At 50.8% G+C, this 21,014-nt stretch overlaps 2 protein-coding genes across 6 annotated transcripts in view; one reads left to right on the forward strand and one right to left on the reverse strand.

Annotated features, from left to right (window-relative positions):
• The window catches only part of CACNA2D4 (calcium voltage-gated channel auxiliary subunit alpha2delta 4), a 128,929-nt gene extending 118,449 nt beyond the window's left edge, over window positions 1–10,480 (forward strand). Inside the window, exons 36-40 of the mRNA XM_027668482.1 lie at window positions 377–397; window positions 5,603–5,720; window positions 8,491–8,603; window positions 8,911–8,993; window positions 9,458–10,480. Of these exons, the coding sequence (XP_027524283.1) occupies window positions 377–397; window positions 5,603–5,720; window positions 8,491–8,603; window positions 8,911–8,993; window positions 9,458–9,544 (422 nt within the window). The 3' untranslated portion in view covers window positions 9,545–10,480. The remainder of the gene's footprint in view (window positions 1–376; window positions 398–5,602; window positions 5,721–8,490; window positions 8,604–8,910; window positions 8,994–9,457) is intronic.
• A 9,617-nt stretch (window positions 10,481–20,097) lies between these two features.
• The window catches only part of ADIPOR2 (adiponectin receptor 2), a 38,172-nt gene continuing 37,255 nt past the window's right edge, over window positions 20,098–21,014 (reverse strand). For all 5 annotated transcript variants that reach the window (XM_027668897.1, XM_027668863.1, XM_027668888.1 and 2 more), the window contains one exon: window positions 20,098–20,796. In XM_027668897.1, coding sequence (XP_027524698.1) covers window positions 20,639–20,796 — 158 coding nt within the window. In that variant the 3' untranslated portion in view covers window positions 20,098–20,638. The remainder of the gene's footprint in view (window positions 20,797–21,014) is intronic.

Genomic DNA, 21,014 nt, shown 5'->3' on the forward strand with positions numbered 1-21,014 from the left:
ATCAGGATAACAGGAGTGGCCCCGTGCCAAAATCAGTGAGGAGGAGTCAGATGAGCAAGTGCAGTGCTCGTGCCAGGGCAGGAGAGACTGCTCCTTCTGGAGGACAGACTGACCTGGTGTTCCTGCACTGAGCTGCTGTGGATGCTCGGTGGCTGCCGTTGGATTTAGTCTTTGCTTGAGGAGATGTGAGGAAAAAGGGAGGGGGTTCTTGCTGCTGCCCTGCTCATCACCATTCCCTTTGTGCTTTCTTCATCTCTTTCCCACATCACCTCCATGACTGCTGTGTGTGAATCCATGTTCATTGTGCTGCCATCATGTGAAACTGTCACGTGGTTCCATCGTCACTGCGTGTCTGTGTGTCACGGCACTTCTCCAGCAAAGGCTGTCTTCCATCATTGTAAGTAGAACCACTTAACAGCAAAAAAAAAAAAAAGAGAATTAACTAGAAATTCCAGGCTAGGAAAGACTTTTTTCCACCTTTTGGACAGTGGGGAACTTGCAGAAAGGTGTGACAGGGACAAGGCAGTGCCTGGCTCTATTTCCCTGCTCTGCAAAGAAGTAAGAGAAGCTGTTCCTCGTTTAGCTGGCTGAGCTGGTGATTGAAGGTCTGTCACTGAGAAGTTGATAAAAGAAGGAACACACAAGCCTCCTCAGGGACTACAATCACAGACAACATCATCACTCATTACTACAGCATAGCTGGGCCCATAGCCTGTGTACTGTGGCATGTCCTTCACCTTGGTTCCCAGCAGGCCCATTCTTTTTCAGTTTTTATCCCAAAACCAAAGACCAACCCACGCCTTCTTGCAGGAAAAACTATACGAGTCTCGTAGACTTCAGTTATTAAGAAGCAACTTAAGTCTTCTTTTCCACACCCCTTGGCTTAGGTCCTTCTGATAAATCCCAGCCCAACTCCAGGATAATGCAAAACTACTTTCAAGCAGTTCAGCTGATAAGTATATGCTCTAGCTCATAAATCCGCTCCTACAGGCGAGTTAGAAATTCCTCCAAGACGGAGTCCAGACTGTGGCTGTGTTTGTATCTCCCTGCTTCCATATCTAGCTTGTATTTGCTGATTTGCTCTCTGCCCAGCAAGACGTATGTGTGAGACAGAGATAGAGAAACAGAGACAGTTGGAATGCATTTTACTGTATGAAGAAGAGGAAGAGAAGGAGAGGGTGTCTACAGATAAAAAAATGAGTGTCCATGTGTGTGTGGGAGTAGCAGGGTGGAAGAATACTATTGGGGCTGGAAGAAATGGATTGCACATGTTGTTAAGAAGGGGCTGTAGATTTTTGCCAGAGTTGTTAACATTTTCTTGACTGCATGCCAAGCCTGGTGTATGCAAAAAATATGAAGCGAAGGAGACATTTTGTGAGAGAGAAATTGAGCACACATTTTTTCCGGGTTATGTGCAGGGGAATTAATGATCAGGGTTCTAATGCTCACCCTTGCCTGACTGTGTACCTCTGGTTCTGCAGCACTGAGCCTATTTCTGCTTCCCAAGTTCTCTTGTTTTCTGGGAAGGTGAGACTTGCTGTTGGAAAATGGGCATGATATACTCAGACTGCACTTATCATACAAATCTGCTTTTCAGAGGGGGTGAGAAGACATGTTTGCTGCCATAGATTTTTCACTACTCTCAGCATCTTAATTTCTTTCTGTGTTTGTAAGGGCTTCTGCCTTTATGATCACCAGGTTTGAAAGCTTTTAATTAGGCCAAAAATACTTCCAGCCAAGGCATGCAGCCTAGAAAGGACTATTTCTAGAATTCTGTAAATCATAAAAGTTTCCTTTTTTTTACTGCATGGTAATGTACACGGAGGATATTTTACAAGATAATTGATCAGATGCTGTGTTTTATATTGGTAACTGAGTGGCAGATTTTGTCTCGTGTCCCAGAGTAAATCCACTGACTTGGGCGCGTGATTTATGCTGGTGGGAAAGAGTTCACAATCTGGGCTCTATAGTTCATAACAAGGCACGGCAGCTGCCTTTGCTGCTCAGAAGGATTGGTTGCCAAATGTCTGACAAAGGCTTTCTGGAAGTGCAGATGGTAGCAACGACAGCCTGGAATTAACTCACTCTTTGCTATAAAGTTTGCAATATGTTATCAGCTCCTCTGGCTGTTTACTAATCCCTGACCACCAGGCTCTCAGGGCGCTGATAACATTTTGATGTCCAGCATGTGCATTGAGAGGCTCAGCCCAAGCGTTTTGCTGATGAGGTACATGCTACTGGGCTTCTCTGAACTTCTCAGTACTGCTGCAACTGCATTGCTTCCAAGAGAATTAAGTGGCAGTAGGCTTAAGTATAATCTCTGTCATGGGTCTTGTCTCTGTGCAGAAGTTGGGAGATTTTAAAGTGGCTTCTTTTCATTCAGCTTGTGCCAAAAAAATCCGAGTAAGGATTGCCTGTGCCGGGCACTTCTGAATATTTAGCAGAGTTTAAAAATACAGCTCGGTGCACACGATGAAGTTAACCCAGAGCAGCTCAAATTGCAAAGGGTCGTGAAAGACTCAACCAGAAATGCCCCTTCTGAGACTGACACAGCCCATAATGCCAGTGGCAAAAGTGCCCCTGAAGGAACCAAACCTGGTGCACTTCCCACTGCACATGCTGCTCCTGTGAGTGCCACCATGGGATAGTTCAACCCAGAATTACTGACCAAGTGTTGGCTCTCTAGTCCTGTGTCCAGAGTTCTTGCCCATGTGTGCAGGTCAGGCCAGCAAACAGTGCTGTCCAGGTATGGACATGCAGTCTCTTTAATTCTCCTTGAGGCCCAAGGCTGTTCTCCAAGCCCACCAAGACCAGCATGACAGCCCTCATTCATTCCTGGTTGAGGCTGGGAGGCCTGAGATCGACTTCCATTCTGTATTTTCCAAGACGACAGTCTCTTTCACCCCCTCCCTCCTCCCTGTCCTTCACACCACTGTATTGTATATTACTATAGCTCCATCTGCTTTGATGATATTATAACAGGAAGCTGGAGCTAGAGAAGGATGTCATTCTTTACCAGGCACAGGGGAAAACGGAGGTCCTGGATGAAATCCCTGTTATGTCAGGACCCTTTGCCACTCCTGACATGAGCAATATGCTAAATTCTTGCAGGCAGTTTGCCCCAACTTTATCAGGTCACCTTTGCGGTCATCACAGCAGCTCTTCTGAGCAAGAATGGCACAGTCCATTGCCAGCAGCTGGGCTGCAGTGACAGTGCTGCAAATCCAGGGGTAACACAACAGGACTTTGATGGTTTGTGGCTGAAAGACCAATGTGTGGCTTTGCCACAAGCATGTCCTTGAGAAGGTCTATTCCTAGTCCAGACTAGCCTGGCCACCTGTTTCAGGTTTGGAGCTGCTTTCCCACCCACAACTACAGTGAATTAGGGCTGAAAGAAGGGGTTCCCGCTCTGTTCCTCACACTGCTTTGGTCTTAGTTTAGGGACTTTACTGGCCAGAATAGTTACCGGTCCTGGAGGTGATCTGAGCTAGAAAGCATTTGCAGCTTCTCTCCTTACAACACAAACATTGATATTTTGCATGTTCCATCAGAAATGTCTAAGCCTTTGAAATTCACCTCAGGAACAGGGTCTTCTTCTGCTCATCTCAGATCTCCTCAGGACTGTTTGTTCCTTGTGACAGAGGCATTCTCCATTAGCAAAAAATGGGAGAGGCTTTTCTGTGCTTCTGCAGTGTGGTGTTCGCACAGAGGGACGGCAAATGGTGGCAGAGCACAGCCAGGCAGCTCCTGGCTGATGGCAGAGGTGCTGCCAGCCTCTGAAATGATGAGTTTAGTTGATTAATTCAATGTAAATCCAAGGTGAATACAAAACAAGGCACCATGCTGAAATCGTGCTCTCTGTGCTTTTGGATCTGTGCAAAATTAACCTAACCATGATACCGACAGGTGGGTCCCACGCTCTGGGAGCATTTTAGGGGGCTGCCTCATGAGTGCTGTTTTTCGAGAGTTCAGAAGAAAAGCACCAAAAAAACCTACCAAGGACTCTGTACTGCAGGGAAGGGCTTGAGTACCCATTATATTCACCCGGGAAAGGCATTAGAGGGGAAATTGGGCTGGAGTTCCTGAGAGAAAAATCAGAGAAAATCATCCGGTTTTTTCTCCCTCTCATTTAATCCACATTGTTTAGACGGCCAGCTCCACCGGGTGGTGCCTGCTGCTGTCTGCGTGCTCTGGCAGCATGGGGGGGGGGAAAGGAGACCACTGCTCTCAGCGAGTGTTCTACAGTGATGCAAATTACCCATCGGAATCATGGTACCCTCTTGGTGCCTTCTTAACATACATTTGCTGATTAAAACCCGTGATGCTGCATTTTTCTATAAATCTTCGGCGCTTCTGCTGCACGGGGTAAAGCGGGCGCCCTCCCCATCCGGAGGACCCTCTTCCCTGCTGGTCCCCACCCCCCCCCGGCAGGGCTGCCTGTGGCTGTTGTGTGCGAGGGGGTCTGCGAAGTGAGGCTTTGTGCTCAGACCCTGATGTAGATGATGTAGAAACCATTTCTCATACGTGCTGTTGGCTGAGCTGCAGCCACCTCTGCCCTAGCAACAAAGCTCGGCGTTTCCATCGGCAGCATTCCCCTGTGTCCTACAGAGGCAGGAGCTGGCTTTGCTACCTCCAACTGCAGAAAATAATTGCCAGAAGGGCCCAAGGCGGCAGTTTCAGGCAAGACAGATTTTGCTGAACTCCTAGAAAGAACGCTCTTGCTTCTCGAGGGAGGCTTAATAAGGCGGTCCAGCTCCCCCTCATCCCCAAATTAGTTTGGAAGTCCCACAGAGTGTGACTGATGAGTGATGGAGCAGCTGCTCCCTGCCTTTGCGGTGGATGGCTCCCTCCAGGAGCCACTGCTGTGTGTGAGCTGGGTCTCTGCTGGTCCTTGAGAGCTGTCATCTGCTTTCCTGTGGTCTCAGGCCAGATCTGTTTCTTCTTAGTGTGACAAATATTCAACCCCTCAAATTTCCTGCTGTGGGCTCACTCTGAAGCATCAGAGGGCTCAGGAGGGATCAGCAGTTGATGAATCCCACTGTGGACACGCAGGGTTCCTGCAGGGCAGATCCCTTGGCACAGGCACTGAGGACCAGCCCAGTCACAGGTTTTTTCAATGTTTAAAAAAGTGAACCAGGGCTGGGTTAGGCAGGAGGGACTTCATTAATGCTGCTGGTTCAATCAGACCCTGCTGCTCCTTTGAACAGAAAGGTACCAGTGCTCAAATGACCCTTCCAACCAGGCAGGGGGTCCCTGAGGTGCTGTGGCCACTGCAGCCCCACAGCTGTGGCTTGGGCATAGCAGGGTCTGGGCTTGCTGGTGGAAGACAAGTGGCAATACTGTGCGCATTTCTCACATAGACTGGTTTTCCCACACCACCTAGTGGGAGCAGGGATCACTGCCTGGCTGCTTTGTGCAGCGCCTCCTTCCCATTATTCTCTGGTAGGCACCTGCTCTTTGCCACTCTTGAGGGGGTAGCAGGCACGCAGGGCTGCTCCTCCAACCTGTGTCACCAGTTTTAAATGTTTCCATCTCAGTGCAGGCAGCTCCTGTGTGATGCTCTGCCCTTCACCCATCTCACCTTGTCTCCTTGCCCTCGCAGCTCACAAGCACAAGAAGCATGACATGTTGCAGCCCTGTGACACCGAGTACCCCGTTTTCGTGTACGAGCCGGCCATCAAGGAGACTAACGGGCTGATTGAGTGTGGAGACTGCCAAAAGTAAGAACTGCAGCTTCCCTTTCATTTGGCGGGGGTCCCCCAAGGGGATGGCACACAAGTCTTGTCAAAGGGCCCCTTGGTGATGACAGCAACCTGAGAAGGGTCACCTGCTGCTTTGCCCATGGCATGGCCACCATGGTATCTCCAGCTGTGGCTGCAGAGCAGAGCTAAACAGCTGTGCTGGACAGGGAGGAGGTGAAGAGACCAAGTTACTGGTTCTTGATAAAAGAGAAGAAAGTTTAAAACCATCTGTTAATAAGCAGAGGTTGCTGTAGAACGAAGAAAAGAGCATTCAAATATATATATATATATATATATATATATCTTTCCATTCCACAGGTTTCAGAAAGGAACTTTTTCTGTTTTCTCATGCTTCTGGCAAAGGTTTTCTTAGAAAATTTTCCTTTTTGCAATGCTTTCGGCTTTCCTTTTCCTTTTGTTTTTCCTTTTACCCCTTTTCTGTTTTTCTACAGAAACAAACAAAAAAGGAGGGATGGGGGGAAAAAAGAAGCGTTAAACTGAAAAAAATGAAAACAAGGGTCCACTGTTTTATTTTCCATTTTCATTTTAAGAGAAGGAAGAGTACAAAGTTAGATAGAAAAGTCTTTGAGGAAAAAGGCTGTTTTCAGTGGCTCCATAGTGCCATCAGCAATCATGTGTGGAAAGGTGATAGAAAGATGAATTTCCACTGGTCCAGCTTTTCCTAACATGAGGCATCCAAACAGATCTGACTGGAATTCCCATCAAAAAAAAAAATAAAAATCCTACCTAGTCTGACTTCAGTCTTGGATCAACTGCAGGAAAGACTTAAAGGTTAGGAAAACAGCCTGTGCTAGTCAGCATGACTGTAGGAAAACCAGGCTTTGCCAAACATTGTTTCAGAAGAGATTGCAGATTTGGTGACAACAAGGTATTGTGTAGGGGCATTAAGCTCTGGGCACATCCAGAGGAGCTGACTGCCCTAAACTGGCCTGTTAAGGTCTTGCTGCACAGATCTCTGCACCAACACAGCCTGGAACTGACCCCTCCTTGCTGGAGGCAGCACCTCACCAGGGTCACAGCAGCAGGTGCTGCATCCTGTCCCTCACAGCATCCTGCTCAGCTCCTTCATAATTACAGGTGTGGTTGCAGCCTCTGGATCCCAGGTGCATCTCTTGTACATCTTTCATGCAGTTGTTTGGGAGAGACACCCTGTCACAGGCTCTGTGAAGCATTAGCTCAGGCATGCAGGCTTTCCTGATCCCGTTCCACAAGCCCAGGTGGTTCCTTGTGGAGTGAGGGTAGGCTGGGTGCTCAGTGCTGGGCAAAAAGTTGGCTTGCAGATTAGTGCATGGAGCACCTCTGTCCTGGTTACTGAATTCGTTAAAGCCTGCTTGTCAAAGCTCCCAAAGCAGTCATTAGTGAAAAAGCCACTAAATGGTCAGCTGCAGTGTGCAACATTCAACACCTCTGAAAGGGAACACAGAGATCCCCGGGGGCTAGAGGGTAGCAAGACAAGGTAGTGAATAACTAGAGAGACAGGGTGCTCCTCCAGTGCAGCCAGGTTGGACAGTGCAGTGGGCACATCCTCCCAAACCTGTATTTGTAATCCAGAAGCCCTCTCCCTTGGCTGAGCAGTGTTCAGCAGGACTGGGAGTGTACAGAGCCACTGTAGCCCTGCCACCAGCACAGGCACACTGAGCCCACCATCCCCAGCCTTCCCTGTGCCCAGCAGCTCCAGGACAGCTTGCCAGCTCCCTGCCAGCAGGCAGAGGGGGATGGCAGCGTGGGCAGCTCAGCCTTGCTTTGGGTGGCTGCAGCCTCTGTGCTGGTGAATGGCACGTGATGGCTGCAAGGCATTGGGCAGGTTGGTGAGATGCCCAGACATGTACAGCACCTTGTGGTGGCACCTGTACGCTTGGACACGCACCCCCTGTGACTGATGTGCACGTGCCAGTGCACAGACCCTCAGTCACAGGCACATGCAGCCTCGTGAGCACAGAGGCACATCCGAGCTGCCCACACGCCCCCACGTGCACAGCACTCATGCAGAAAACGCTGCACTCAGCCAACACACATCCTGCCCTCATCCTGCCCTGCCCACTCAATCCCTGCACTGCCTGCCTGGTCAGCCCTCACGTGCATGTCCTCAGGCAAACGCTTGCATCCAGAGACATCACCACAGGCACGTGCCTGTGCTGGTCACCGCAAGCCACAGTCTGCTTGTCCGACAGGGAGGGGAAGGGGCAGGTGAAATAGTGGCTGCAAAGCAAAGCCGTGCGATTTTCAAGCATCGGTTGGTCGGTCCCATCATACTGATGTAACGTACAGCGCTGCTTGGATCCTCTATTTCTCTCTCCACTGACATGAAATTTAGCAAAGCACTGCTCCTCGCAGGACCACATAAAACAGACATCCTTGCACAGTATGAGCATACACATAAATGTATGTTAAATGGGCACTGACGTACCTCCAGGCAAAACCAGGCTTTCTCAATGTCATCTGCTGTGATGTTCTGCCCCATCTTGTGTTGGGTTTGGTTGGCTGGTTGGGTTTTGGGTTCAATTTTGGCTTTTGTGCCTAGCACGGAGTTGTAAATTTGAGTCAGTTCAGAGTTTTCTGAGGCCAAAAGGGTGTACCAGCACCACTTCCCCCCCCGTGTACATCTGCTCCCTGTGTCTCTCCTGCCTTCCATGACTGCCATCCTGTTTCCTTTTCTGTGGTTCAGGCAATGCAGCTCTGGTGGTGTAGCTGGAAGGATATGCTTTCTTTATCTGCTCTTCTCTTGCAGGATGTTTGTGGCACAGCAGATCGTCAGCAGTAACCTCCTGCTCCTCGTCACGGATGCTGTCTGTGATTGCAGCATCTTTCCACCTGTCCCAATGGACCCAAAAGAGGTCAAATATATCCTTCCACACCCAGCAGGGATGCACAGCTCCACAGGCCCCTTCATCTTCATATTTGCTAGGGTGGAAAATTCACTTCTGGTGCAATTGCCGTGGGGGTGGAGGGTACAACCCGACTTGTGGGACAGCTTGGAAAAATCTCCAGCCCATGCAGGGTGACCTGCCCTTCCCTTGACCTCCCTACTCTGTCTCTCAGGTCGTGCAGTTACACCTGTACAAACTTGCATCCGGGCCCTGTATCTCTGTGCTTTGTTCATCCCCTTTTTCCCCGCCTGCTGCCGCCGTTGTCCTTAACAGCCTCGCACATAACGCTTCAGTGAAGTGTGAACGGATGCGGTCCCAGAAGCTGCGACGGCGGCCGGACACCTGCCATGCATTCCACCCTGAGGTACCCCGGGGTAGCATGGCAGAGAGGGAGGGAGGGCACACAGCTGTATTTCACCCTGGGCATGCCTGTTACCCATGCACAAATGTCTCCTCCTGCACCCTCGCGTCGGGTGTATCACGTGCCCATCCTGCTGGCTGGACCCAGACACAGCCATGCGAATCCCCAAGGGGCTTCCTAGCAGGAGGACCCTCACACATTAATACCACCTGGGAAGGGCTTGAGCTCAGACACCAGAGGGTCAGGAGCAAGCTCCCCCACCGCTAGGAGCCGAGGAGGCAAGTGGTTTCCTAGCTTGCAGGCGGCTGCTGTGACCAACAGGCATCAAACCAGTCCCTTCCTTTGCCTCTTTCCTTTTGGCCACAGGCATTGCTCCCCTTTCCAAAGGTGACGGGTGGGATCCTTTCCCTCCACCGGCAGCCGCCCCGGCAGTGAGCAGGCTGACCCCCTTCTCTCCCATCTCCCAGGAAAACGCCCAAGACTGTGGTGGCGCTGCTGAAATCTCCGTCTCGCCGGCGCTGCTGCTCCTGCCGCTGGTGCTGCTCCTGCGGTGACCCCGCCTGCCACGCACCTTACACGGCACAGACTCGGGGGGACGGAGCTGCCGCCGGCCGGAGCGGTGGGATGGGAGGAGATGGGAATGCAACCCCCTCTGGGACACCCGCTGCGACTCCCTGGTGTGTCCTGCGCCGCAAGGTCCAGCACGGTGCCCACGGTGGAAGCTGCTCCCTCCTTGAAAACCTGTCAGCAAAAGGCCTGTGCGAGAACCAGCGGGGTCAGATCCTGGCACGGCACCTCCCGAGCGGCTCCTCCCAGCCCTCGGGAAGGCCGAGGTCATCAGCATGGCCAACATTTCACCTGACTCCCACGGAGCCACGTGGGGTACAGGGGGCAGAGGACCCAGAGGGGCAGATCTGGACTTAGGAGAGCAGGAGGGGCAGCAGACAGTGTCTGCCTGTCCCTCAGTGGGAGCCACCAGGACTTTGAGCACCCGGGTCTGGAGCAGCCCAGGCACAGCCCTGCCAGAACAGGGGCCTTAGTGGTTCCCAGCAGAGAGGCAGCATCTCCTGGTCTTGGGGGTGGTCCTCAGCCGTGACCCCCGGGGTAGGACATGGCACCTGACCTGAACTGTACCAACGTAACATGCAGCTGGACAGTGGGAGGTAGCATGGCTTCACTAGTTAGCTGCAGCTATGCCAGCTCTACCAAGGAGAACCCTCCTAACACTGCTAGAACAGCTTCCAGATTCTTGTCTAGATGTGGACTTACCTCTGGGAAAGGGGTTTTGTATGACCCACCAAAAGAGAAGGTATGTTTCCTGCTACCTGCTACCTTCACTGCAGAAGCAGCTACGAAACAGGCACTTTTCCCCTCGGAGCAGCACTGCCCTGCTCACTGCAGCTGCCCTTGGGTGTTCCCTGCCCTGAGCCTGGCATTCCTTGCTAGTGGGCGTGGGCCATTTCTTACAGAGCTTTATGGACAACGGGTGGGGAGCACCCATGTTTCTTTTTTTTTTTATATGAACTGCTCCATATACCATCTCATTAAAAACAAATATATGGCATATTCTAAATAGATACTACAGCTTCAGCATGTTTGGTGGTAATCACAGCCCTACACTACACCCCAGAATCCTGTGGGGACAGGGTGTGGGTGGCAGGACGCAGCTGCAGTGGCCTGGCCATCAGGGACATGCCAGCAACTCACAGGGACTCCAGGAAGTGCTCCTGATCCCTGTGCTGCTGTTTTTTACTGGAGCTACAGGAAGAAGAGACTCTGGCCATGCAGCACGCTGTGAACCCGCTGGCTGCACCCACAGCCCTCTGTCACCTCTGAGGAGAGGTGGGGGTCCCAGCACTGGCAGAGAATGTGCCAGGGGTGGGGATGCCACAGCCTATGGCTACAGATGAAACAAGGTCTCTCCTTGAGCTCTGCACCCTCCCCATCTGTAGCCACCCCAGCACCTATGGGTAAGCCATGGTGGCCCCAGGGGAGCAAGCTGGTAGACCAGCAAGGCAGAACCTTGCCCTGGCCTCCTCTGCCAGGTGGGCCCCTTTGGGAACCTCCTGCACCACTCCAGGCCCCCAGAGCACCGTGTGGCTCGTCCCAGAAAGCTTCCACCTCCTTCAGGACAAGGGCCCACACCCTCCTCACTCCTTGCCTGATGGGCAGCACTGCCCACAATGCTGTGCAGCACATGTGCCTGCCATGGGGACCTGTGGGGCTCCTCTCCAAGCCCACCAGGCCACCCACTCCCACAGCCACCACCACCGGGGCTGGACTCGTGCAGCTGCTGCAAAGAGCAGTTTTATGGGAAAGGGTTTTATCCTCACACCAGGTCTGTTCCCTTTCCTGCACAAGCAGGAGCCCACAAATACACCTCAGGTGCGCTAGGGACAGTATGGATGCTGTCCCTCTTTGCCACCCATCTCACCTGACACAAAGGGGACACTATCAGTCACAACCAGGTCCTGCAGGAGACCTTTCAGGACCTCAGAGGTCCTGCTGTGGGTGTTTTGCCTTGCTGGATGTGGTGTTACAGCAAAAAGAGGAACGACTGCAGTACTGGAAGTAAAACTGGAGACGGAGATGGTCTCCAGGCTTCAGATGCAGTGACCTTATCAGAGCCAGAAGCAGCCGAAGAAGATGAAGGCAGCACAGAGGGAAAAGGGGCTGCTGTCAAGGCCAAGGAACCAGGAGCTGTTCACAGATGGAGGAGCCCCTGGCTCAGGGCATCCCCCGCCGGCTGGCACAGTTCCCTCAGTTCCACGTGCCTGCCCTCCCAGGGCACCACTCTCAAGGATGACCTTCCTGTCAGAAAGGATTAGCAGTCCCATATCCACTCAGATTAAAGAGGATATATAAATACACACTGCCCTGCTGCATATGAACCATGGTTGATTTCAGGTGCATAAATCCAAAATAAACATGAGCCCTGTAAAGATACCTGCACTGAGAGAGTGAAGATGTGAAGTACACCTGGTTTAGTTGGCTCAGCGAGTTTGTGCATAGGTTGTAAGTGGAAGGAATGGAACAGGGGTGAGAACTGGATTATTTCTTAAAATGAGAAATAAGGGCAAAGGTTTGCCCTGACTTAAAACTCAAGCATGCACCAGGAATTAGGCTGTGGAGTCACTCACCCCAATGGCACACCGCAGTGGGCAGCAGGACAGACGTCTTCCCCTGCTCCAGCGGTGGGCTGCACATGGCTAAAGGAAAAGGTGCTATTCCCAAAGCTGCTGGTGCTTCCCAGTGCACCCTCAAGCAGCAGGAGCCAGGCTGTGGGCATGGATGGCAGTTCAGATTGGCAGTGGATGCCAAGCACTCACCTCAGCCTGAGCTACCCCAGTGCCACAGATCAAAACCCACCTGCCCGTGCAGGCTCCTCCAGCCCTCACAGGGTCAAATGGGATGGCAACTAAAGGTCAGGCATGTCTCCAGAGGGAAGTGGCTTCTGCTTCTGTACATGAGATTTGTGTTAGCTGTTTATTAGGAGGCAAACAGAGCCCTTCCCACAGTGCTGCTGATCCACAGAGGGATGAGCTGCATCTAGGTATGGTTTGAGCCTTGGAAGGCAAACAGCTTCTTTTATTATAATTTTTTTTTTGGCAGCAAAGCAGACCATAAGCAAACCTACCCATTTCTGGGTTCCAACGTGGGGTTAAGCAAATTCCATTTCATGCTCTGACAGAGAGAGTGACTCACGGCCCTACAGCGAGAGAAAAATCCTCAGGAAGAGCAGCTGCCCTAGCTCCCAACTTCTTCAGCCATGTGCTGGGCACAGCAGATGAAAATAGGTCAGCAAAAGCAAACAGCAAGCTGAGACCAGAGGATCTGACCAGCAGCAGAGCAGCTGTGAGAGGAGCCGTCTCTTACTTCCAGCTGAGCAACACCCCACTGCCATCCTGGTACAGCACATAAATCACAGCTGTCCCTACTGCAAGACCCTGTCCATCCCTGTAAGCACACAATCCGTAGGCATCAGGGTTTATTCTATGAGGGCAAGACTCGAGGGGAGAAAGCTCACAAGTGGTGCTCTGCAGCCAGGGGTGTCCATCAGACCCACCCAGCCACATCTGGCTGCCGCACAAACCAGGGGCTTCACAAGCCCTAAATCTGCAGCCAATTTCCTTGCAGGCAGGGGGACAGGGAGCTGGGAAGGGACCTGAATTCTCTTCATTGCACTCCTTGCAGGCTTCAGAAACACCCCACTGCAGGCTGAGGTAACCCTGGATCTCCCCCAAACACTGTGGTGGGCAATGAGGGCGTCCGAGCCGCAGGCAGGGACACACACCTTGCACAGTGTTGCGCACACGTGCCCTCCCTTGACTCATGCCTTGGGACACAGCAGGCTCATGACTAGACCTTCAAGTGTGGCCAGACAGGGATGACTTCATCCTACAAAATAGTAGGAAAATCAGCCCTGGATTTACAGCAGCTGTTTGCAGTTGAGATCGGGCACAAAAGCAGGCTGGCCTGAGTTGGCTTATACTTAGCAAGAGCCTGGTACATCCCAGGCCGGGGATAGCAGCAGTCCTAGTGAGGAGCTGCATGCTCCAAGTGGCTTAAGGTTGCCCATCTCTGCCATAGTGAAGAATCAGTACCACAGTCTTCCTTGGTTTTATGCACACCTCAAACTCGGGCCCCACAGAGTATTCTCCAGGATCCTTTTTCAGCTGATAAAGCCCGCTGGCACCTTCAGAACAGAAACCCTGGGCTCTCTCAGGCCTCTGCTTGTAGGGGAGGGGGCTGAGGGCAGCCTGACGCAGCACAATTTTGTGCTAAGTGGGGAAGAAGCATCAAATTCCCATGTGATGAACGACTCCAGGCCCTCACTGAGGGGGGTGGCTGCTCCTGTCCCCTTGGGCGTGAGGGAGCTCCCATGTGTCCCAGGCCTCCGCCACAGCTACGGGTTCCCCTACACCACCTCTGCCTACCCCTGACAGGAGCCTTTACACCTTCTGTGGCTCAGGCAAACCTCTCTGTCACTGCCTCCTGTGACCTCAGCCGCAGCCACGCGGCTCCTCATCAGCGCGTGATGCCAAAGGTAATGGCCCCACTCAAACGCCACCAAGCACGTTTCTTCAGTGAATACCTCCCAGGCCCCGCAGGAAATTTCATCAGCTCTTCCCGCTTTGCTTGCTGCTGCTGCTGCCTCAAATTTTGGCAGCCCTGGCACCCTGCCTTTCCCCAGGCAGGCCCTTGCTGGCAGCAAGCAAGGGCTGGGCACCAAGCCCTGTCTTTATATCTGTTTGGCTCCTCCAGGGCCAGGCAGCTGCTGCTGTCCTTCCCACCAGCATTATGAGGAGCAGCGCCTGTGTTGCACAGGGATGTGCACGGGTGCTTCCTCAGCCCTCCTCAAACTGCAGGGACAGTGGCAGGAGGCTGCCAGCCTTCTCAGAGGCCACTGTTGCACCAAGGGTTGGTCTCTCATAGGCAGCAGGAAAAGGGACAGGAAGCCCCCACACCAGTGACAGGGGGTGTGCTGCCAGTGTAAGTCACATACCGGCCAAAGCCCCAGGCTGCTCTTGCTCCTCTGAGTTTCAGCCAGCAGTGACTTTCTTCAGCCCCTGGCAGCAGGGCCAGAGTATGCTGTCACCCCCTCCTGCCCGGCCCTGAGGGACACAGTATTGCTTTAAAAGCTGGCAGGAGGCTCCCTGGCAAAGGCAGCAATACCAGCCTGGCTGTCCCTGCAGACAGCAGGGTGGGGGAGCCGAGCCAGAGCCAGGGCAGAGCCCGAGGCTGGCCACAGAGGCCAGGAGCCGGCAAGGAGGTGGTGGCAGCAGCTGCTCTCTCCCAGGGGGGATGGCTTCCTGTCCCAGCAGCAGATGCCACCCCACATTCTCAGTCTGTCTGTGCCACAGCGAGCAGCTCTGGCCGCCCGCCGGCCCCACAGCCTGGCCTCAGACACAGGAACAGCTCCTGCAGCCCGGGGGAGCTTGGCTCCAGCCACGCCAAGGCAAACCCCAAACCACAGGGACAGGTTCGGCACGGTTGGAGGTGAAAGCAAAGACAGCTACTGGAAGTGGCTGGGGTGTCATTTGCCTCTGTAAGGGAAACACACCATTGCTCTGGGAACCCAGCCAGGCCAATGATTTTCCCATCTCATTTACAACTAGACTGGTTCAGATTTTACGCCAACTGTGAAGTGCCTCCGTGCCCTGTTGTACCACTACAGAGATGAGGCTGCTAACAAAACGGAATCATGGTGAATCTCCAGTGCAAACATCTCCCAGCTCAGAAACAGTAATACCTCAGTTGTTTAAAGATGAATTTTTCTAGAGAAAGGCAAAGGTAAAGCTCCTGGAAATACCAGAAAATTTCTTCACTATGAGCTTCGTGAGACACTGGCACGGGTTGCCCAGAGAAGTTGTGGGTGCCCCATCCCTGAAAGTGTTCAAGCCCAGGCTGGATGGGGCTTTGAGCAGCCTGGTCTGGTAGAAAGTACCCTTTACTTATGGCAGGGGGGTTGGAATGAGATGGTCTTTAAGGTCCCTTCCAACCCAAGCCATTCTGTGATCCTACGATAAGACCAAGCTGGAAAACCATCCCCCTGCACACACACGGGGCGCTAGGCTCGCATCCCACCATCCCTCCCCAAAGAACTTACCTTCCCGGCAGCGGTGAACAAGGAACTGGTTGCACTGCAATCCACTTGTAGCAACTGCCCACATGATGTTTGGCAGTTTCCTCCAGCATTTTTCCTACTTTGCTCATCGTTAAAATAGTTGAAGATGATCAGGTGGGACACGCTCGATGCTGCCGTGAGTTCAAGGCCAGTATTTCTCCTTCCAGGGCAATACGCACCTAGGAATTAACACACGTCCTCTCCAAGGAGCTGATCTTTTTAAGAAACTTCACTGAAACCACATCACGGCTCAGCACTCCTGGAAATCAGCCTGGAGAGTTTCAGCTTGGGCAACCCAGACAGACACAAAAGCACTGAGCAGAAGGAGGGTTTAGTCCAAACAAGTTGCTTTGATGCCACACAGGAGGCAGGGGTAAAAAAAAAGGAAAAAGAACTCAATTTTGCAGGGAAGCCTCAAATAGCTTCAACCAAACTGAACTCAGCTCCTCCATCCTAATCATATGTTTCATTTACTTCCAGCTCCTTAAAAATTTAGACAATGGCCTTAGACACTCACCTTGATTGCAGCATTTTAATCCGTATTCAGGACACTTGGCAACAAATGAAGCAAGTGATTCTTGGGAGAGGGCAGAGCATGACCACAACTACACGCAGAGGAGGGAGGACACACAATTTTAACCTGCCCAGAAGACTTTTAAGTATCACTCTGCTTTCTGAAAAGAGAATAAGCCTAATTCACATTCAAATGTGGAAGCTACTTTTAGTGACATTTGTGTGAAATCTGATGCCAACATTCTCCACCATTCCTTGAATTTGCTTTTCATAAAAAAAGAAAATAAAACAATAATACTCCATCCTGAGACCTCGAGCTGTCGAGGTCATTTACAAGAGCTGTCCCTCTTACAAAGTCACTGCAAAACACGTATCCTGAGTCAAGCAACTGACAAAACCCACAGCTCAGTTGCAGATGCCCAGACTTGGTGTGAGCCAACACAAGAGGAGGATTAGGCGTATCTTGCCCAGGCAGTTCCCAGATGTTTGCTGACAGCTGAGGAACAGCGATGACAGAGCAGAAGGCAGTCTGGCACAGGGCTGTTCTGGTCAGCACCAGCCCCACGCCCTTCCCAGCCAAAACCCCCTCCCTCCCACTCCTGCCAGTCCCTAAGCCCGCATACCAGGAGAAGATGGTCAATCCTTTACAGGGGTGCAGGATAGGAGGCATTTCCTTTACACTAAGAATTTAAATCCAGGCCTCCTGAATGTCTCAATCTCAACTCACCTAAAATTTTGCCCACAACCACCAAGGTCTCCAGCACTCACCCTCTTCTCCCCACCCAGCTCTTCTTCTTTGCGCCCTTGGTCCCTCTCGCTCATTTTTCTCTTTGCAAATGCTCATCTCCCAGTGCTTCCTCACCTTTGGCTTTCCAGTGCTGCCCATAAATCACAGTTTCTGCTCTTTTGAACACATTTCACCCATTCTCCACCTGGCCAGCCTGTTCCTTTCCCTTTTCTGCCTGTTGTCATGTGGCACCCAAGACACAGTGGTAAGTGTAAGCCCTTTTAAACCTTGGAATGAGGAAGGGGACAGTCTGCTCTGAAATCTGCAAGACCAGGAAATGGAAAACTGAGCCACTCACTAAAAATTTTTCTTAAAAAAAAAAAAAAAAAAAAAAAAGGTAATTTTTGAAATTATGGCCAGCCCAGCTTTGAAAGCTTGGAGAGTCCTGACTGAGGATAGCCAGCCCCAAGACCACACTGCTGCTTTATGCCCTCACTCTACACCACGGGTTCAGCAGAGCTCTCCAAAATGAAAGTCCAAACTTAGCAGTAACACCAATCCCACTTTGTTCCTCACGTTACTTTTAAAATACGGCAGAGGTGAAAACTGAGCAGACTGTCCCAGGTCTATCATTCTCTGCCAGTCTGGAATAAATGTACATCAGGGGAATCCTTATGACAAGCAGCTTCATGCAGTGGTAGCACCAGATACACCCAACACCTTCCCTCACACCACCATTGGCCCCGTACTACAACTGGTAACTCCATTGGGCATCACAGTCTGGACTTCCAAATAAATAATTTCCTTGGAGATCAGCACTGTAAGGAAGAGGCAGCACAGTCCAGGCTCTGTCAGCCACGATGTTCAACTGCACCAGACAGCACCGAAATCTTAGAGCAAGACCAGGCACACACTTGATGTGAATCACAGACATCGAGAGGATGCCACACGGCAGAACTACTGTTCCAGCTGCACAAACTTCCCACCTGCTGGTTTTTGCCAGAGGAGGCACACAGCAAGCCTCAACCGCCTGGGAATGGGTCTTCAGGCATCAGTTTGGTTTCTGCACCAACAGAAGTCTCTTACCTACAAACCTGGCTGGTATGCACTGGGAAGGAAGAAAGCAAGAGTGACTCTTTCAAGCTTCACACACAGCACAGAAAGACCAAAACTAGACAATAATCCATTTGGTTCTTTTATTAGCAGAAGTTAAGAATACAGCAAGTAATAAGATCCCATCTTATATGGAACCATCACCAGAGTCCCCAGCCATCAAAACCCCAGAATGTGCTTCATTGCTTCCAACAGTAAGCAATTTTTAAAAAGAAATATACTGAACAAGGCCACTATTTAATGGGGAAGGAAAGAAGCTGTAGGTCCTAACTATTCTATGGCAATAACCTGCACACAGAGCAAGCAAGCCTCTGACTGCTGAGAGTAAGGCATTCAGGTGCCAACCTGGGAAGAGTTCTCAGCAAAAGCTACAGAAAAGTGCACAGCTAGGTTGTTTTTATTGGAACACACAAACTTCTTGAACGGAGAGACTGACTGGGTTAAGAATAGCAGGTGGAGTACTGTGTTTTTGTAATAGTTCTGTGCTGTGTAGGACCAGGTTACAATCACCCTTCAAGGAGTGAACGTGGGATGATCCAGGATGGAGACTGTCGCTTCTGCTGGTACTGTTCAGAGGTATCCCAAAGCACCTTACAGACAGCTCTGATTCTGATATGTACCACGCTTTTCACAGACACCAACACACTTCCTCCAGGCAACTCCACATCTTTGTCCACGATGCCAGTGCCATTTAGCCCTTACATCCAAGTTAATACTGCTCTTTACTTCATATAAGTACCACACAGACCTGTGACAAACCACTTCCAGCCCTACAGGCATCCAGTGTCACGATCCTACTGAGAACCTGTCCCCCTAAACTTGCAGGCTCTGCTGCAGCACCTCTTTTTGCAGCTGACCTTGCTCTCAGAGGCTTTACTCCATTCAAGGGGAGAAGCTTAATATCCAGTCAACTTTAGGAAGGCATTCTGCTTCTATCTAACTAAGCAACTCCCCAAAACACACTCCGTGGCATCCACGGTATGGGAAGATCTTTGCAATCCATATCTTTCTCTTGAAGGAGGAAAACTGAAACTTGCAGGAGTCTAAAAAAACCCCAAACCCCAACAACAAAAGAAACCCCACACAGTAATCAACCACCCCTTACCTTCCTTTCTTGTGAAATATAGCATGTTATGAGCTGTTTAACTCATCTGTGAGAGAGGTAATTGCTCTGAATTTCCAGCTAAAGACTCCAAGCAATATCTGTGCCATAACAAACAAAACGTTCAAGTTTCATCTTACGACTCCAAAGATTCTCCTTCAGTCTGGCTTCTGACTGGGCTCCAAAGATCAAGCTACATCAATTACATAAGAGAAGGGTACAGGCCTCCCCTTATATAGGAGGTGCGTCTGCTCCACAGCAATCCAGCTGAACTCTCAGTTTTAGGTTTAGAAATACCAGCAGTCCCATTAGCCCCACTGCTAAAGCACAGATGGGAAGCAGACCTTACCAAGGAGAAAAAAAAAAAAAAAAAGGAACTGCACTGGGCTGGTTGTGGATTTACTCCTCTTAAAAAGAAAAACCTGCAAACTCCCTTGGCATATGGAGCCTGACACACGAGAAGGTAATGTGCTTGAGGTCTGCAGTAACTGTTAACTCCAAGTCCTGGAGCACACAGCTTCCTCTTTCCAGTCCATCTTAACCCCACCTCTGTTTCCCCTCACATGCTCAACTATCTTCTGACAAGCCTATTACCATCATTTCTTCAGATCAAACAAAGCAAATGGCAACCATCTTCTCAATGGGGGCCTTTGGGTTTAGGCAGGCACTGATGGAGTTGGACTGTTTGCCATTTCATGTGCAGTTATCCCATTATGCTCCAATCCATATGATGAGAACCAAAACAACTAACTGTAAGATCCATCACCCACAACTACACATGCCACGCAAGCTTGGAAGGCAGCTGTCCCACACACTTGGGGTGTATCCTTCAAGTTACTGGAGTAAAAATACCTTTGCTCGCACTGTGACCTGGATGACAACATGACTAATCCAGCCTTCACAACCCTTGTGTACATGTACTGAGCCTACTCCAAGTGCTGGCCAGGACCCCACATTGCCCAGGGCACGCTGGCCACCAGGAAAATCTGCAGGGCCAACGTGCTTCACTCCTGGGAATTTTACCTGGTCCTCCTGCAATCATTTATTTTGTGCAAAATTGAAACAGTGTGTGGTACTTGCATGTTGCATTCTTTACAAAAACCCTTTTCCCCCCACCCATTGTTTAAAACATTTATATAAATTTTATTTAAACAGAAAGTTAGAAATCTTATTTACAATTTGTTTTTCTCCCAAAAGAGCATCTAAAATCAACGCCCGAACCCTCCAAGAGGATATAAATTTAACCTTGATTTTTTTTTTTCTTTTTTTAAAAAACAGAAACTGCTAAGCTATCCCTCCCCAATTCTACAAATAAATATGGCATTGAACAGAAGCCGATTTGGAAAGGGTCCTCTGTAGCTCAATCTGTAGATCCCAAGAATAAATTAGGGTTTCAGAATTTCCCGGTCTTCAAATTGATTTATTCCATTGCTTGAGGTATAGAATTTTATCTTGGTTAGTCAGAATCCCCATGAAGCTCCATGCCTCATCAGCTGAAACGTGGATTCTTCTTAGGTATTCCTTTTGCTAGCCTGTATGCTTCACCGCGCCGGCGGCTGTTTTGGTTACGGTCTCGGGCTGAAGGCTGGTTCTACTGCATCCCATCTTCCTCTGTGCAGCCTCCTCCGACCGTGAAACGGAACTCCTGGAGGTTCGAAACTCCGTGGAAGTGCACGAAGGCGCCAGCCACTACAAAGACGTGGAACAGCTGATGGGAGTGGAACTGCGGGAGAGAAAACACTCCTGTTCAGCCGGGGCACTGCAGGCTCCAGCGCGACCCTGCCTCCCAAAAAGCCACACACTCTGCTGAAGTACACAGTGACAGGGAGCAGTACCTCACACCACGAGCTGCAGAGTTCTCCAAGTTGTGTGTTAAAGCCCATCCCTCTCCTATCATTAGCCAAATAATCGAATTCTCCACACACGCACACAAACATACCC

This window comes from Corapipo altera, unplaced genomic scaffold (assembly GCF_003945725.1).
Source record: "Corapipo altera isolate COAL_440 unplaced genomic scaffold, ASM394572v1 1, whole genome shotgun sequence".
In the NCBI taxonomy this organism is placed as follows: domain Eukaryota; kingdom Metazoa; phylum Chordata; class Aves; order Passeriformes; family Pipridae; genus Corapipo; species Corapipo altera.